Source organism: Electrophorus electricus, chromosome 5 (assembly GCF_013358815.1).
Source record: "Electrophorus electricus isolate fEleEle1 chromosome 5, fEleEle1.pri, whole genome shotgun sequence".
Classification (NCBI taxonomy): domain Eukaryota; kingdom Metazoa; phylum Chordata; class Actinopteri; order Gymnotiformes; family Gymnotidae; genus Electrophorus; species Electrophorus electricus.
In genome coordinates, this window is record NC_049539.1 from 16,335,214 (window position 1) to 16,352,507 (window position 17,294).

The 17,294-nt window shown below is 37.8% G+C and overlaps 3 protein-coding genes across 9 annotated transcripts in view; 1 reads left to right on the plus strand and 2 right to left on the minus strand.

Moving 5' to 3' along the window:
- LOC113581620 (membrane-associated phosphatidylinositol transfer protein 2-like) overlaps window positions 1-2,961 on the plus strand; it is a 60,413-nt gene extending 57,452 nt beyond the window's left edge. For all 6 annotated transcript variants that reach the window (XM_035525981.1, XM_035525977.1, XM_027016906.2 and 3 more), the window contains 2 exons: window positions 239-367; window positions 513-2,961. In XM_035525981.1, coding sequence (XP_035381874.1) covers window positions 239-367; window positions 513-884 — 501 coding nt within the window. In that variant the 3' untranslated portion in view covers window positions 885-2,961. The remainder of the gene's footprint in view (window positions 1-238; window positions 368-512) is intronic.
- Window positions 2,962-3,107: 146 nt separating this feature from the next.
- Window positions 3,108-8,263, minus strand: arl6ip4 (ADP-ribosylation factor-like 6 interacting protein 4). 2 transcript variants are annotated; one of them, XM_027016860.2, is made up of 6 exons: window positions 8,163-8,263; window positions 7,301-7,483; window positions 5,999-6,349; window positions 5,647-5,764; window positions 5,421-5,490; window positions 3,108-3,919 (listed from the first exon to the last, which is right to left on the minus strand). In XM_027016860.2, the coding sequence occupies exons 2-6, from the start codon at window positions 7,476-7,478 to the stop codon at window positions 3,863-3,865; spliced, it is 774 nt and encodes a 257-aa protein (XP_026872661.2). In that variant the 5' UTR covers window positions 7,479-7,483; window positions 8,163-8,263; the 3' UTR covers window positions 3,108-3,862. The 2 variants fall into 2 exon arrangements, with proteins under 2 accessions (XP_026872661.2, XP_026872662.2); XM_027016861.2 differs by having other exon boundaries at window positions 7,301-7,498.
- Window positions 8,264-9,435: 1,172 nt separating this feature from the next.
- On the minus strand, window positions 9,436-16,949 carry mthfd2 (methylenetetrahydrofolate dehydrogenase (NADP+ dependent) 2, methenyltetrahydrofolate cyclohydrolase). The gene is made up of 8 exons (XM_027016905.2): window positions 16,693-16,949; window positions 14,652-14,836; window positions 13,892-14,014; window positions 13,359-13,511; window positions 12,918-13,025; window positions 12,712-12,804; window positions 12,292-12,417; window positions 9,436-10,637 (listed from the first exon to the last, which is right to left on the minus strand). The coding sequence occupies exons 1-8, from the start codon at window positions 16,770-16,772 to the stop codon at window positions 10,489-10,491; spliced, it is 1,017 nt and encodes a 338-aa protein (XP_026872706.1). The 5' UTR covers window positions 16,773-16,949; the 3' UTR covers window positions 9,436-10,488.
- Window positions 16,950-17,294: the final 345 nt, after the last annotated feature.

Genomic DNA, 17,294 nt, shown 5'->3' on the forward strand with positions numbered 1-17,294 from the left:
GGCTTAGGGACAATTACATATTTATACTATCTAAATTATCAAGAGGGTCTACACAAATATTTTCACTTAATACAAAGCAAAATGTTCATTCCTGCTTTAAAAAAAACCATAATGATACAATTGGTGGCTAAATAAATTAGGGTCGTGTGAATGAAGACATTTGTTTATAACTGAAATAATTTTTTTTAAAATAAAGAACTTTTGGTACTGCCCTATTTGTGTGTGTTTGTGTATACAGGTTCAAATGAAGGCCTGCGCAGGTTACGGCTCGACCAAAGACATCTCTGTATACACATCGATTGGCCTGTCTCCATCTCAGATCTACATTGTTGGTCGACCCTCCAAGAAGATGCAGCACCAGTGCCAGGTATATCTACCACAGGCACAGGCATAGTGCTTTAAAGAAGCTACAGTGAATTATGATTACATTTATTTGTATTTAAACAATATTTCCAAGCAGAGAGAAGGTACTTGGAAACTGAATAAAAGCTCAGCATTCTCTATGTTTGCAGTTCCTCACAGATGGCTACGCGGCCCACCTCTCCCAGCTGGAGTATGTGCAACGCTCTCGTCCTACCAAAGCAGGCAGCACGCGGATGGTCCTGCGCAAGGCCAGCTTCGGCTTGGGCGCCAACACTGACTTCTTGCGCAAGCGCAACCATGTCTTACGCAGCCTGTCCTCCCAGCCATCACCGAGCTCACCAGCAGGGGGCAGCGGTCATGTGAAACCAGAGCGCACACAGAGCCAGTCGGATAGTGAGCGGCCCCAGGCGGAGCGGGCTGAGCGTGCACAGGCCCAGCGCAGTATGAGCCTGGCGGCTGGATGCTGGGGCCGCAGCAGCACTGCCCGGCTGGAGTCCCGCCCTTTCCACCCGAAAAGTTAGAAACAAGTCAACAGAAGGGTGTGGAAGGTGTGGGAAATAGAGGGCCATAAAGAGACGTGAAGTAGAGATGGAAGTGGACCCAGTGAAGAGATTGGCCAGCCTATTGTCATGAAGCAAGGTCAATAGAGCTGGATTCAGTTCCTTAAATAAAGTTAACAAAATGAGATCGTAAAGGTCAGAAGGTTGGCAGGTGGATCTATGGTGCTATAAATACCTACAGTAACTAAATCCACAATGAACATGAGTGTTTATGCAGACCACTAGGCTCTAATGGGCTTCATTTCAGATGAATGATAATGAGACATAAGAAAACCTGGATAATAATACTTGGCTTGGAGTGTTTCATATTCACAATGTACTGTACAAACATTTTTTTTGTATTATTGTGAGATTCAGCCCTGAGAAAATCGCACATAAAACCTCAAACCTCAACAAGACTGAATTCTATGGCTTAGTTTTTTTCTTTTCACTAGATAACAAAATCAACAAGGCTGTCATGATTTTAACCAGGACTTATCCACTTGGTGTATGGTGGTTGCTGTAAACTCCTTTTTATCATGTAAGTTTGTTAATTGTGCCTATTCGTGTGTATGAGAGGAGAAATTAAGAGAGAACATAGATTAATGCAACAATGTTTATTTTAGGTTTATTGTTGTCTATTTATTCCATCTTAAAACAGTTTTACCATGTAAAGCTGCAGTTTGCTGTCATTTGTATCAGTGAATATTCACAATGTGTACATTGAGATGAAACACTGGGAGCCATATAAAAATAAGGAAATTAAGATTTAAATTGTTTTTAAAATCATCTGCCTGTTTTTTGCTTCTTTGCTCAAGAGTACTTTGATTCTGCTGCAATATGTAGTATGTTGATTCTCAATATATATTTATATGCAATTATAAGTAGAAAAGCAACAGATCTCTCAGCTCGTAGAATAATTTTTGATGTCGCTTTGCTCCTTCATGCAATTGAAGTGCACTAGTGTCAAGCATGGACAGACGAGTTTTTTTTAATTGTCAGAAGCTGTTTTAGAAACTTTCCTTGGCTGTACATGAAGCATTGGATGTGCTTTAATGGTGCACTGCATATGGTGATATGTTTATAGAGCATCAATTTGCAAGTTCATAAAAACCCTCAATATCATGTAAATAATGTAAAAAAAAAATGTAAATCTAATTCAATGTTGAATTTGAACAGTGTGAGTTTATGTGCTTTTTAAATGATTGATCATTTGAGGTTTATGATACTGAAATAATGTAATTGTGAATTCTCAAGAACATTACTGTTGCATTCAAGTGTTGGTCTAAAAGACAGCTTAAGGGTGGTTTATACTTGTTCAGCAAGTGCCAGATGTGCCAAAAATTGAATCACTGCAGAGACAGCAACTTTATTTGTAGTCTGCTATTTGGGCCATATCAGTTAGTTTTCAGTAATAGTAGAAACTCAGAAAGTACTATTACCAGTTCTTTTACCACTGGTGGCTGAGAGGACCTAACAGTGGACTGCTTTAAATATGCAGCTTAACTCTTATGTATGAAGCTTTTTGCTCTCATCTAAAGCAAAAGCTCAGGCATTACAGTTTTCTTGACATATTTCTAATCCAGTCGCAAGTAAAAGCAGAGTTAAGTAAAAAGTTTTTCTTTTAGAGCCTGTTCTAACACAATCATTTAAGGTGTAATTTTAAGATTCATTACACTTAAGTTTCCATAAGGCTTTTTATGGTCATTTAAATGTATTGAGACTCTTCTGATCCCCATTCTGTTCAAGATCAGGTATAACTCCATCACAGTCTTAAACCAAAGTGCCTCTTTCCCCTAAACCCATTGCAGTTAAGATGAATATATAGTAGGCACATTCACAAACTACTGATTTGCTTTGAAAAGTGACAAATTATATTTGAGGACTGTAAAATGATTTATAATTCAGAAGCTAACAGTTTTGACAATTATAATACATTCTTTGTCTCTGTTACATGCTTTTAACGTTTCATTTTATGGGCACATATCAAAAATGCAAAAGGGCACAATTCTGATCTGTACAGGATAGTGCATTTGTAAATAAATCAGGTCAATTGCAATTGTCTCAGTGTGTGTTTTGTTAATGTTAAATATGACAGCAGTTCTCATGTAGTCAGTATCTCAAAATTTGGTCCCTGTAAAACAGATTGGCTAAGCAAACAACACAAAATCAACACAAAGCTGTGTACACACACACACACACACACAAAATCAAAATAGGTTTTATTTGTGCACTGTAAAGATCTAAATTAATCTAATATACCACAAATATAGCACAAAAAAAAGATCTTAAATTTTTATACAATTAATAAGGTGATCTGTACCACTTTAACAGAATGAAAGGAAGCAGAGACATGTCCATCAATCACATGCAAACATGGATGAGATGGGATTTACAACCACCATCACAATCAATCAATCAGCTCAATTCCCATGTCAAACTGCTTCCAGTCCAGGAATCACTTTAGTTTGATTCAGAGACCAAACCAAGTAGTTTGTGCACACTTGCTGTGACCCGCACAGGGTTGGGTAGATAACACCGTGCCTAGTTACATACTGCTCTAATCAAACATATTAGGCCTTCTGATCCACCTCAGTCACAACAGTGAATTATCACATTGCTTTATGTTCAATCATACAAGAGAGCATGGAAAACTGTTATCTTAAAATTCAAAATAATCAAACCAAATGAGGAAAATGGCATGACAACCAGTTTGGGACTTTCTGTTTCTGTTAAGAGATGTCAGCCATTTACTGTCAGACAGTGATTACGCTGTCCCCTCAACTAGTAACAAAAATTTGACTCCATATATCAGACAAATTCAGAGCTACTACAGCATCACTAATTAAAGGATGATTATGATGATGAGGACCATGCTTTGAGATTCCAGACTTCAGCCCTTAAAACCAATATATATTTGGTCTCTACATGGCCAGTAGATCTGCAGACCAGTTGCTCCTTTACCTGTTAATCCTCAATCTCTTCTGGAATGCACATCCATCTCCTTTTGTTGCTTGCTGTCAGGTTCCGAGTGCATAGAAAATTAGCAGAACATAAACCAAGTATTATAATTCAACAGTTAAAGATTTATTTAAAAAACGAAATGATTGTGCCTTCCTTAGCAGTAACAACTGCAATCAAATGTTTGTGATAACTTGTCATGAATTTTTTGAATCACTGTGGATGAATTTGGGCCCACTGTTCTTTGCAAAATTGTTTTAATTCAGCTACAATGGAAGGTTTTTGAGCATGAACTGCCTGTTTAAGATCACTGCAACCCAATGGGATTCAATCAGGACTTTGACTCAGCCATTCCAAAACCTTGATTTAGTTTCTCTTGAGCCATTCAGAAGTGGACTTGCCTGTGTGCTACATTTCTTTGTCTTCCTGCATAAACCAGCTGTGCTTGAACAGATATTTTCTTTCAGGATTCAGGTTATGAACTGAAAAGCAGACATTCTCTGTCAGAATTTGGGTTATGAACTGATGGGCAGACATTCTCTGTCAGAATTTGGGTTATGAACAGATGGGCAGACATTCTCCTTCAGGATTTTCTGACAGAAAACACAATTCACAGCTCCATCAGGTCTTGCAGAAGTAAAGGAGCCCCAACATCATCACAGTACCAGATGATGATGATAATGATGATGATGATGATGAACAACTCCTTCTTTTTTCCTATTTCTTCACTGATTTCTGGTCTGAGTACAAACACATTTAGGTTCTAAGTAAAAGGTTGGTAGGATGTTCTTATTGTGGAATGTGGCATTAGCTTTACACAACATGTAACAGGACCCATGTCTACAAAAGGTTCCACCTTTGACTTCGCAATCCACAGAATATTATCCCAAAAGTCTTTAGAACATGTAGACATTTTTTGGCAAATGCGAGATGAGCCTTTGTGTTCTTTTTGGTCAGCAGTGATTTACACCTTGCAACTCTCCCATGGATACCATTTTCCCCCATTGTCTTTCATATTGTGGAATTGTGTACACTGACTAACTGAGGCAAGTGAGATGTTCTTTAGTTGTTTGTCTTGGATGTTTTGGGAAGGAGTTGTCGATATGCTGTCAGTGACATTTTGGTATGCATGCGACTTGTTTTGCAGATGTATTTTAATCTCTTTAGAACGTGGCATCATGGCCTGCTTTTTGAGACCTTCCAGCCTGCTCCACATTGCCAGACAGGTTGTATTAATGATATTTAGATTCAACAGGTATGGCAATAATCATGCAGTGAAGTAGTGTTAATTGAATTTGGTTAACTGGTTGATTTAGTACCTAGGGCCAGGTAGGGCTGAACGGAATCTTTTCTTCAATGAAATCTTCATTTCAAAACAGCATTTTATGGTTATTTGTGTATTTATATTTATATTTTTTTATATATATATAATGTTTGCATGTATGTATGTACTGTCTGCAATTATAAGAAATGTCAATTACAGTCATGTCCTTTGCCCCTGTGAAATTCTAAAAGGAAAAAAAAAATGGTGAGAAAGGTAGATAATAAGCTACATACCTTATTAATTTCTTTGTGCCGCTCCTTGCTGACAATCTCTTCCAAAATCTCACCATCCCCTCTTACAAGCCTATCAGTAAACAACAATAGATTACAGTACATGGTCTGCAGGTTCAGTGAGTGTCTCGCTTATGTTGTTAAACTATTAAACTTAATTTAATTGTTTTCTTAAATATTTCTCATGTAATATTTGTATTTGTGTCTGCTATAAGAAGGTGTTAGATACCTGGTGCGACCTGTCTCGGGGTCTGTGACCCGACGGATGACGCTCTGCCTGGCCTCATACTCCTCCTTCGTCAGAGGTCTCTTGGTGGAGAAACTGGCCTTTTGCTCATCAGTCATTACTGATGTAAAGAAAAATGAGACTTGTCTTTTACAGCTTTATCTGAACTGTCTGATCTTTACATGAGCTTTATCTGAACTACACATATGCATGTATGGTTGGATGGATCTGATAACATAATACTTATATACACTTCTTGCCAGATCTGTAGACATGCCTTATTGTTTCTTTGCCATCATAGGTGCTAAGGGAAATATGCTAAATATTTTTGTACAGTTCCAAATGGCTTACATACCTGGACCATGCTCAGTACCGTCTTCATTTTGCCAAGTCTCTAGGTAGGAATGGGATTTTTCTGGAACAGACACTGCAGTAGGAATCAGTGGAGCTTCACTCGCTGCTTTCTCAGCTTTTGCTGCAAACTTCTTCATCTTCTTCAGTCTCTTCTTCTCCTTCTTTCTTTCCTTTGCTTTCTTTTTCTTCAGTCGCTTCTTGGCCTTTTTGTTCTTTCTCTTCTTCTTTGCCTCTTTTTCACTGGATGAAGTAGAAGAATATGAAGAACTGCTTGATGATGATGATGGTGATGATGATGATGATGATGATGAACTCCTTCTTCTTTTTTCCTTTTTCTTCACTGGTTTCTGGTCTGAGTACAAACACATTTGGGTTCTAAGTAAAAGCTGTAAATACAATTCACTATCAAAATTAGCCACAAACCTGTTATGACATCAGATTCAGGTTAATATCTTTAATGAACAGTCATATGCAGAAATGTCTGGGTCCCAGAAAACGTCAAGCTGAGTTCTTTGCACACTGACTGTACAAACCATGTCAGAAAATCTGAGCACAGAAAATCTGCTGGATACATTTTGGGTGGCAGAACACTTGAAACTCAGCAGTGAGACCGATGCTTTTATAAGATATGTGCACCTAATGAAGTGTCCAGTTAGTGTTGATACAACACAGGTATTTCTAACAAAGAAACTTGTGAGTATAGTCAGAGTAAATCAATTTGAGTACATGAACACAACATAACATTTGAGAGTGGTGGCACAATTTGACTTGCAGTGGATGTAAAGCATTGCAAGAATGGCAATTTGTAATTCCTCTAAAATCTTGAGCCATCAATTCCCACCAAAAACAGACTGCAAAAAGTCTGTAGCTGCAATGTTGTTAAGTTTACTTCAGTGGTCACTCTACAACAATTCACATTGGGTTTATATTTCACACCCAATGGCCTAAAAGATGGATTTTCAGGTCCAATCCCAGGGTCCCAAACTGGTTGAAGGCAGAGGTCATATGCATCATGCGACTAATACTATATTGCTCTAATATTACTATAATATAGTATTAGTCGCATGATGCATACAACTTCTGTTTTAAACCAAGTTTGGGACCCCAGGATTGGAGCTGAAAACCCATCTTTTAGGCCAGTATGGCCTAAAAGGACTTCAGGAATTGATTAGATTTTTAGAGTAATATTACTCCTCTAATAATCTAATCAAGTCCTTAAGTTATTAACAAACAGCTTGTCATGTTTATGATTGTGAACACAAGCAGAGAACTGCACAAACAAGACAAAGAATTCAAGAAATACCTGCACTACGACTCTTAGTAGAAACACGTGCATGCTTCTTTTGAGGGCTTGGACTGGCACTACTGGAGCTGGAGGATGAAGAGCTCGATTTCTTACGCTTCTTGTCTGCTCTTCGCTCTCTTCCTCGTCTACTCGCAGACCTCTCGTGAGACCTGCTGCGGGAAAGGCTTCGTCCCATCTGAGCTATAATATTAAAAACTGAAGTATTTTGCATGTTGTAATGATTATTCTAAAACATGAATTCAAATTTTACAAGAAATATAAACTAACAATGAGCCTCCTTTTACTGGCAATAAATTTAACAGCTATATAACAAATGCTTTTTATGATAATCAAGAGTTACCTTGTGATTTCTAGTAGTTCGTTATACTTCAGAGGTTATCTACCAGTAAGGCTCTTAACATTTGTTTGTCAATCATATTGGCCACACTGACTTCTGCAATATTGCTATCCCCAAAATCTGTAATATGGCAATTAACGCAAAATAGCTAGCTAATAAATATAGAATACACGGGGTCAAATAAAGATGTTATCATATCGCATAACAGATCACCGAAACACGATTTTCCATTAGATAAAGCAGAAATGTAGAGGAGTTTCATTTTTATCGGTCAGAACGCCGTACTCAATTAGTTAACCTACTGTAACTAGCCAAAATCTTCATTTAATAGTCAAATCCAACCTAGCTAGGTTAGCTAACTAGCTCCCTCCATTCTAATCTGTACATTCAGCAGGATAGTTTGCATTAGCTAGGTTGAGTTGGATTAGCTATGATAGCTGGCTGTTTATCCTGTCGAATGTACAAATTAAAAAGTAGCTAACGTTACTGTCATGGCAAAGGGTTTATAATTCAGCCACTTACCGTGTAACTGCTTGATTTAAAACTAACTCTTAATTCACAAAATGCAAAAGGTACAAGTAGCTAAACCAGACTGTGGATTCTTTTACAGCTAGATCATAACGTACTGCCACCTACCGTATGAGGTGTAGTAGTAACGGAAAGTATCATTTTGAATGGAAATGAAAACGAGGTTAATTTTACATTTAGTAACGAACAGGTCAGTAAGTTACATTACAATATTTAGAGTGATAGTAAAAATAAATATCCTGTATTTAGTATAATGTTACGAGCCCATTTATTATTATGTGGCTGGCCTGCTGTTAGTGTTTTATGTCCGTCCTCAAAATAAAAGCCCAAGTCCTGAGTATAGCGAATTAAAGACCCTGCCCTTAAAGTAAAAGCCCCAGAGACGTAGGACATTGCAGAGGCTCAAAAAGGAAAAAGACAAAGCAATGCTTTTTGTTTGCTGTACTTTATTAAGCAATAATTAATAAGTAAAACAAAATACATCATATAATTAGACACAATACAATAATAAAAATGACCAATTAGCCTCAGCAGATGAGAAGTAATTTGCTTTATTGCACACATTTAAAGTACACTCTTAACATTTAAATTAAATCCATATTATAAAGTTATGTTTTATCCAACATAATCCTGGGTGGTATTTTCTTAAAAGAAACAATCATTCAACAGCATTATTGATTACAGACTAGACAGAAACAAACCCATTACATGACCTGAAGGAATGAATGTATGCAAATGTACAAGTACAAAGAAACATCTTTCTAAAAATATTTTTCTATAAAATAGAGAAAAAAGTATAGCAATAGTCTGTGGACTGGATGGGAGAATCTGCAGGAAACCTGCACAAACAAGGGGAAGTCTTATGTGCTTAGCATTACAAAACAGTGTTAACATTAAGAAACCTGGAATAGATATTGATTGCTTATTTCTTTTATTATTTCTCTCTCTCAAATTATTCCACTCCTTATTGTTTATATTGTTGTTATTGTGGTGTCTTTGTCCCCGAGTCAAGGTTTCTTCCTCACGCTCTAGGTAGATTTTCCTTGCCACTGTCACCCTTTGCTTACTCACTGCTTTGTGACATCTGTTGTAAAAAGCACTATATAAATACATTTGATCTGATAGGCTTTGCCTAACACTGGAGTCTTTAAAGCACCTTTTTAAATGTCCTTTTACAAGAGTGCACTTTGACATGAGTGCACCCTTCACGAGTACACTTTGAGTTCACGTAGTAGAACAAGTATTATAATTAAAACCCAGACAGACATTTTCATTGAAGTGTTTTTTTACTTGAACTATATGTAAAAAAACAAAACAAACAAACAAAACCCCACATTTACAACCCTGCAAACTTAAAGCTTTTTTAATTTCACAGAATTTGACCCACCTTGCCTGTGCATTATTAGTTATCTCCACTCTTATTCACAGGGAAATTCTATGCCTTTCTACTCTCAACCACTTCTCCAGGATCACCCTTCCTTCATGTACATTTGAAAAACAATGGTGAGCTCAGTGGTTAAGGTATTTGACTAGTAATCAGAAGGTTTCCAGTTCAAGCCTCACCACTGCCAGGTTGCCACGGTTGGGCTCCTGAGTAAGGAGCTTAACCCTCAAGTTGTGTTCACTCAGAATTGTAAGTTGCTTGGATAAAAGTGTCAGCTAAATGCTGTGAATGGAACAGTTGCTTTACAAACACCTCCATAGGTCAGCCTCAATGGTGAAAGCCCTCTATTATGTCCACAATGAATAAAGAGAGGACCTTCATGTAAAAAGTGTGACATCAGTTCTTCCAGGGTTATTCAGAACACAACACTGTATTTGACCTGGTCATGGTGCCCAAGTTGCACAAATTTATTGACAACGGTGAGCCAAGAACTATTAATGAGAAAATCATTCATACATAGGACAGTGTAAATCCCAATAATGATGTGATTCTCTCTTTTCACAATGAAAGATTAAAGCATATAGCACTGAAAGTACTGAAACAATAAGCTTACATTTGAACAGACGAAGCAAATAATTCTTAACAAAGCATAAATAACCAACTGTAAAACTAAACTGTACCAACACTTGTGAAACTTCAGTAGGAAGTACAGTCGAGGCACGTTATTTGGACACACAAAAAGCCCATGTGAATGCAGATATAAAGTTCAATTTACTAAACCTTTTAGTACTTCCAGCTCATTCACTTCACAGAACTGATTTGACCTAGGTTGGGTTATGAGTTCAACAGGAGTGTGGCATCCAAAAATAGGACTTAAGCTATCGCATTGCCACATGGGAGCGCCTCCCAAAGTAGGTGTGGAATATCAAACACGGGTTAGGAGGATGCTACCATACGCATCCGCACTGTAGGGGTCAAAAGGAGGTGTTTTGCCGCCTTGATAGTATTTTTCATTAACATGGCAACAGTCATTGGACCAACTCCTCCTGGAACTGGAGTGATATAGCTGGCCTTCTTTCGTACACCTAAGGAAAGAGAGATTTAATACGATTATAATATACAAATAGTATGCACAAATAAAGAAAAAAAACCTTTACACAGAAAAAAAAAAACCAAATTAATATAACTAGTACAAATCAGTACATGTTTAAAAAAAAAATAATTAAACCAATCTATTCAAAACAAAAAAGACTCAAATTTCATACAGGTCAGATTAAACAAGGAAGCCTTTAATTTTTCTTTAAAACATCCACAGAGATTGTACTGCTAACATCTTTTGGAACACTATTGCAAATTTTAGGATAAAAATAAAAGAAATGTCTTCCAACTGAGTTGCATATAATTTTAAGGATCATCTGAGTGGAGTAGTCATGATCAGGTATAACCCCTCAAAAAATCATAAAGATGTGTCAGAGGCTTTAAGCATGAAAAGCAAAACTTCGTAGTCGGTGCTTTGTAGCATAGCAGCTAGTCAGCAAACATTGCAGTAGTCTGATCTAAATGAGGTTATGAAGGCATGCACTAGTCTCTCAGCATCATGAAGGGTTAGCATGTGTTACTTTGGCTATGGAAGAAAATATCAGTGATGTCATGTGAATCCCATAGAAGTCACAAGACTATGTAAAAAGGTACACCTTTGTCCTTAACTGTATAATCTGATTACAATTTGTAAATACATTTATTATGCCCTTCATAAGAATCTACTTACACAAAATTAGCCACTTTATTATATACACCTGTCTTATAAGATCAGCTTATAAAAGTACAGTTGTAGTCCATACATTGGCATCCATAACCATTTTCAACCTGGCAGTGACACAGACATGGTAGTTGGTTGGGTGTGGGCAAGTTAATACATGTTTACTGGACACAGCATAATTATTTTGGGGTCTGAATGTACACTTAGATATCATACATGTAAAATGCCAGATCACAACTCAGGAGTTTAAATCACTCCTGTAAGCTTGAGCCTAACTGTGCAATCCACCAACATATAAAAAGATACTGACTCTGTATGCTAGCACTGCTGCTGGATAAAGTGTACTGTTTCTGAACAACTTATTTCAGAAGCACACATTTTATAAACACGAACATTGCTTTAAAATACTCTAAAAAGGTGCAAAGAATTTGCCTTTTGAGAAAAAGCAAAATGTACACACTGCAGAAATGCCCTTTGCGCAAACCTGTTCTACTAAGTAGGTAAATAAATGAACAAGAATATTTATATTGAATATTTGCACTGAAGCAGCCAGGAATCACTGTTGCAAAAGTGCAAACTGGCAGCAAATATGCTTTTGACATTTTGGTTTTTTTTACCTCTATCATTTTCACTTACACTTTTGAAATATTTTTCTTCCAAGGACTATGACAAACGAAGTTTATATTACACAAAGTACTTGTTCTTGTTCAGAATCCTTTGGCTTTGTAAACTAGTGATTTTAAAATGACCAAACTTGGTTAGCTAACTTGTTAGCATAATATCAAGTAGCACAGCCTGAGGTGACTAATCTGCAGCATTAAACTGGTTATCCTCCTCATGAGAGGACTGTTCACTGAAACCATCTAAATGGAAAACAAAACAAACAACCCCAACACATCACAAGGAAAACAGACATGCAAGCTATGTGAATGAGCCCGAGTTTGTCAATGTGACTGTATTCCACTCCCTTTCTTCCTTACCTTCAAAGTCCACATCTCCAACAAGTCTATTTTTTCCAGTCAGGGGGTCCTGTATTCTGTTGATGCCCACATCAATAACGGCTGCACCCTCCTTTATCATATCTGCAGTGATGAGGTTGGGAATACCTGTGTGAAGGAGCAGAGATAGTAAGATCATAGGAACAAATGTGCTCTGTGCAGACAAGAAAGAACTTTGTGAAGCTACACAATTCAGTCATCCCTTACTTTACAATCAAGTTGCCAGAATGCTTTCTTAGTGTTCTGTAGCAGCTTACCAAGGAATGCACCGATTTTCCAGGCTCTTAATTTACTAAATGGATTTTAGAATAATTTAACACTTTATGAAATGATAAAAAAGAAAGAACAGTTCTTTTTTTTTTTTACTGGAAAATACCAAGAATTACCAGAATAGGTAATTACCTGCAGCTGCCACAATGATGTCAGCAATTTGTGTGTGTTTGCACAGTTGTTCCCTGGGAGTGTAACGGTGGGAGATTGTTACGGTAGCATCACCTAAAACATGAGAAGCAGAGATGTAGGACTGCAAAGCTGTACAAAGACAAGAACACATGTAGAAGCAAAGCATATAACCGCACCCACCATTTGTCTTTACACCAGCATCTTACCTCCTGGCCTTTCATGTCTTCCATCTGTGTGTAGGAGCATTGCAATGGGCAGACCCACATTTTTAGATCGACCAGCTACCACAACATTCTTACCAAAAGTTGGAATACCTATTAAAGGAAATTGGATGATCAGACAAGCAAGACAAACAATGCTAACATTTTTTAAATGTTTGTTGGATTAACAAACATAGCAGCCAATGTGTTTGCACATAACATTATGTGCAGTGTCTCTCTTTCCAAGTCCCGTGTCCTAAAATTGACAACTTAGTTACTATGTTAAAGTTCATGCAATTTTAAACATTTAATGTTGACATAGCCGTAACTTGTAGGTTACAACACGAGGGTTTGTGTCTTCTTTCTTATAATTAGTATGGCAAACACTGACAAATGGACTGGTATCTGTTTTAGGCCATCATTAATGAGAAATGAAGTACTCCTCACCTGTTCGCTTAATGATCTCCCACACTCCCCATGGTGTGGCAGGTAACATGGTGGACTGGTCCAAGCACATACGACCAATATTCACCACATGGAAACCATCAACATCTTTATCTGGGCTGACTGCATTACATATACGGCGCTCATCTATGTGTTCTGGGTAGGGGAGAGGGAGACATTCACACACAGAGGCTGTGATCTACAATGGAATTTCACCAGCATGTATGGGGATACTCTTGAGATCTTCAAAAATTCCTTCCTTTAAACATCATGGTACATCAGGTACATTCCCAATGACTTCACAACGCCATCCCACATCTGACATCATTTGGATTGAAACAAGAAGGCAGCAACCACACATGCCCTCAGAAATGGGTCTGTCTGGTGAAAGTTGGGACGTAAGAACACACCCTTACCCACCTTATCCTCCTTCAGTGGGGTGATACTCTCAGTCACAGTAACTTAAAATTTATGACCAAAACAAGTAGTGTTCAATGGACAATAATGTAAATATGCAAAGAAAATTATGATCCTACCAGGCAATGGAAGTTGCACCAGAAGGCCGTCTACTCTATGGTCAGAATTGAGTTTGTCAATTATCTCCAGCAGCTCTTCCTCAGTGATAGAGGTGGGTTTCAGTATAGTCTCGCTACTGATGCCTACACACACAAAAAAATCATTAGCAATGCAAAAACCATTAAAAGTGTTGTATGAAAGAACATTTGTTAAATCAACTACATATGCAGCTGCAGAGATGTGTAGTGTACATTGCATATGTAATGCATTCATTATGCAAAAAAAAAAAAAAAAAAAGGACACGCAGGGGTTTACAAGAGGCTGCAGACTTCCTCTCATTAAATGCCTGTCTGTTTATGACTAAAACAGTTTACAATTGCATTAAAATCTGTATCTGGATATGTGGACTGGGATGTGATAGAACCAGTAAGAATGTAGTCTGGCTTTCAGAATTGAAATATTATGACACATTATTTCCAGAACGTAGCCTGGTTTCAAAAATTATAATCTAATAAAAGATTATTTTAGGCAGGTGTGCCTGTAGTCCATGCATAGCTTTTTTTTGCATTAGAGAGAAAAATGTTGCAAAACAACAATAACCTACTTTATTTTACTTTTACTAGAAAACATATTTAAATTTCCTTTAAGAATTTTTTTGTTTTGTCATGGCCTCATTCATCTATTATGAGAAGATCAAGTTTTAATTCCTTCAAACCAATCACATTATAAGTAATTAAGCTATGCAGTTCCAAAACATGAATGTTTGCTGGTAGGTCTTACCAACATCAGCAGCAGCACGGGTCTTATTGAGCACGTAGGAGTGGCTGGCTGGGTTGTCACCTACCAGCACCACACTGAGGTGAGGTCGTTTGTTGCCAGCGGAAACCCACTCCTCCACATCTGCACGGGTCTCGTCACGAATCTGACGGGCCATCTTCCTGCCGGAGATGACCACAGCTTCTTGTCTGAGAGGAGAGGATTAGGATTAATGAATTATTTTATGAGTTCACTAGCTTTGTAGGTTAGGACTTCAGGTTGCTAATTGGAAGGCTGGGGGTTTGAATCCCAGTATCACCAGATTGCCGCCTTTAGGCAAGACCCAGTGCTCCTGCGATGCTGGATGCATCAGAAAGGACATGTGGTGTAAAAACTCTTGTTATCTTAATCATGCAGACTCAAGCCTCTGTGGAATCCCCATGAAGGGAGCAACCAAATTAGATTGTAACAGATACACAAACTGACTTAACTTGTTATGCAATGGCTGAAAAATTGTAATTAGATATAACCTTAACATGCCATTTTCCCCCCAGATATCTTTATAGAATTGCTGTGTAATATACAACTAGCATAGTTTTCTGTGGGATAAAGTGTAGTGGAATCTCACTTGTTCCAGGGAACCACACACACAAATCGTTGGACTGGACACATTTAATTACTGATTTCACCCTCCCATTTTGGAAAAAAGAGAAGCACATTTCAAATACAGATCACCCATTTTGTCACATAAAAAATAACCACAGATGCACAACAAACTAAGATTCACAGGTAACAGATTACGGATATTCAACACGAGTGCCATAAATTATATTTACATCACTGATTTCCAAAGGAAACTGGGGATCTTAAGGTGAAAGTAACTTAACCCAATCTTGACATGGGGATGGTCTAAACATAGCAGAGGAGGTAGCATGTTACAGACTGATTGTAAACTCCTTGGAATGACACCTCTCAAATAAGAACCTTCCAGCTTTGAATGTGCAGAGACTGCATGCTGAGCTGAATAGAAATCATAGATAAACATTGTTAAATGTCCTACATATGAGATTTAGATTACATAAGAGGGTACACTGAAAAGTAATGAGCCATTAAGTGTGATGCAAAAGGCATCTTGATGTGACAACAAATAATGATGGGCACTCTGGATCTTAACATTTTCCCACAAAGCTTACTTTTAGACTATACTTTTTAAAACCACTAACACTAAACGTCATCATGCATTATGAGGTTTATTCACCATTTTACACTCTTCACCAAATTATTTAGGCAAACAGTTGCTGGTGGCTTTTCTTGCTATGCCTACAGCACTACTATAACACACGGCTAGAGTTATTAACTTGTGGTCAGATTTAATAATAATGATCATTAAATGCTAAGTGTGCTACAGCACTGGGTGGGCCTTCCAACCAAAGACGTGTCTGGTTGTTAGGTTAGATTTAGAAAAGAGCATCTGAACCTGCGCTAATGTTTCGCGCCTTAATAGGAGACGTCTCGTATTGAATGTCTAAGTCATGTGTATATGACACGCGAAGATTGTGTGCAGCCTCGATCAATTGTCATGTTTTGAATAAGGAAACCGATAATCTCACAAAATGAATTACTGATGATAAGGCAATAGGTTGCGGTGTATGCCTATTGCTTTTGGAGGGTTTACTCGGTGCAAGCATTCTGAAGGATTTCATCAGCTAGAAATGCCTGGGAAACCGCAAGAGGGCGCGTGATGATAGCGCTATTAGCCAGTTAGCTAGCAAGTTCGTTTTTTTGTGTGTTGCAGAACATCAGTATCCCAACCAGGAATAGTTATAACCTCCTTCTGTCCCAGATTTCAAACCAATCAGGGTTTATCACATTGAGAATAATTATCGTTAAGTTCATCATGGCCTATTGGCTAGCTGTAAAAACGTGACTGATCACTTACCGAGGTTTGAGCATTTGTGAAATTACGGATCGCTCTTTTACCAGCCAATATACAAACATCGAATTCTATAAGTAGGCACATAACCGCCAAATTGTTTAGCTAGCTATCAAGAGGAATGACATTTACCTCGAGGCCGATAAATGAATAGTACATGCTTGATGGTGAGTATCCTGGAACAGTTTCCGCAGTGTTCTCAGTGTGGCCATGATACAGTCTCTGTAAATTCAAATCCAAAATGCATACATATTACTTAAAAAAACAAAAACAAAACAAACAGATATATACACAGAGAGTTATAATGGACCAAAACCAGTGCCGTTTAGAACTGAATGCAGACAAACGGACACCCTCGGTCAGAAGTATCGGACAGAGCTGCACGTGCGTCATAGACTGGGGATGGATCACAATGTCGTCACATCCCATTTGCACTGTTTGACAGCCAACACTTTGCTTAAATCAGCTTTGGAACAGTTACATTTGATTTGAAAAAGAGAGACAGTGTCCTTTCTCCAGGCATGTGCCAGTTATACACAGTGAAAAAAACGTAATCATGTACAACTTATCACCTGCTTTATCAGCAATGCACCGTGTAGCACACTAGACGCCCAATACGGCTAAAGCCACAGCTGTAGTGCTGTTATACTTACTATTTATCTACGACTTACATAATTGTTGAATGCTGAAAGTGTACATTGTACCACTGAGACTGTAAACTTTAAGCTGTACAC

What these genes read in the sequence shown, in the direction of transcription:
- arl6ip4 (XM_027016860.2), bottom strand. Translation starts at nt 7,478, where the DNA reads ATGGGACGAAGCCTTTCCCGCAGCAGGTCTCACGAGAGGTCTGCGAGT. An exon ending in CGGTACTGAGCATGGTCCAG is followed by an intron (nt 5,765 to 5,998) that starts GTATGTAAGCCA and finishes TCTTTACATCAG; the next exon opens with TAATGACTGATGAGCAAAAG. An exon ending in CCCGAGACAGGTCGCACCAG is followed by an intron (nt 5,491 to 5,646) that starts GTATCTAACACC and finishes GTTTACTGATAG; the next exon opens with GCTTGTAAGAGGGGATGGTG.
- mthfd2 (XM_027016905.2), bottom strand. Translation starts at nt 16,772, where the DNA reads ATGGCCACACTGAGAACACTGCGGAAACTGTTCCAGGATACTCACCAT. An exon ending in CCGTGCTGCTGCTGATGTTG is followed by an intron (nt 14,015 to 14,651) that starts GTAAGACCTACC and finishes TTGTGTGTGTAG; the next exon opens with GCATCAGTAGCGAGACTATA. An exon ending in GGAGATCATTAAGCGAACAG is followed by an intron (nt 13,026 to 13,358) that starts GTGAGGAGTACT and finishes TTCCTTTAATAG; the next exon opens with GTATTCCAACTTTTGGTAAG.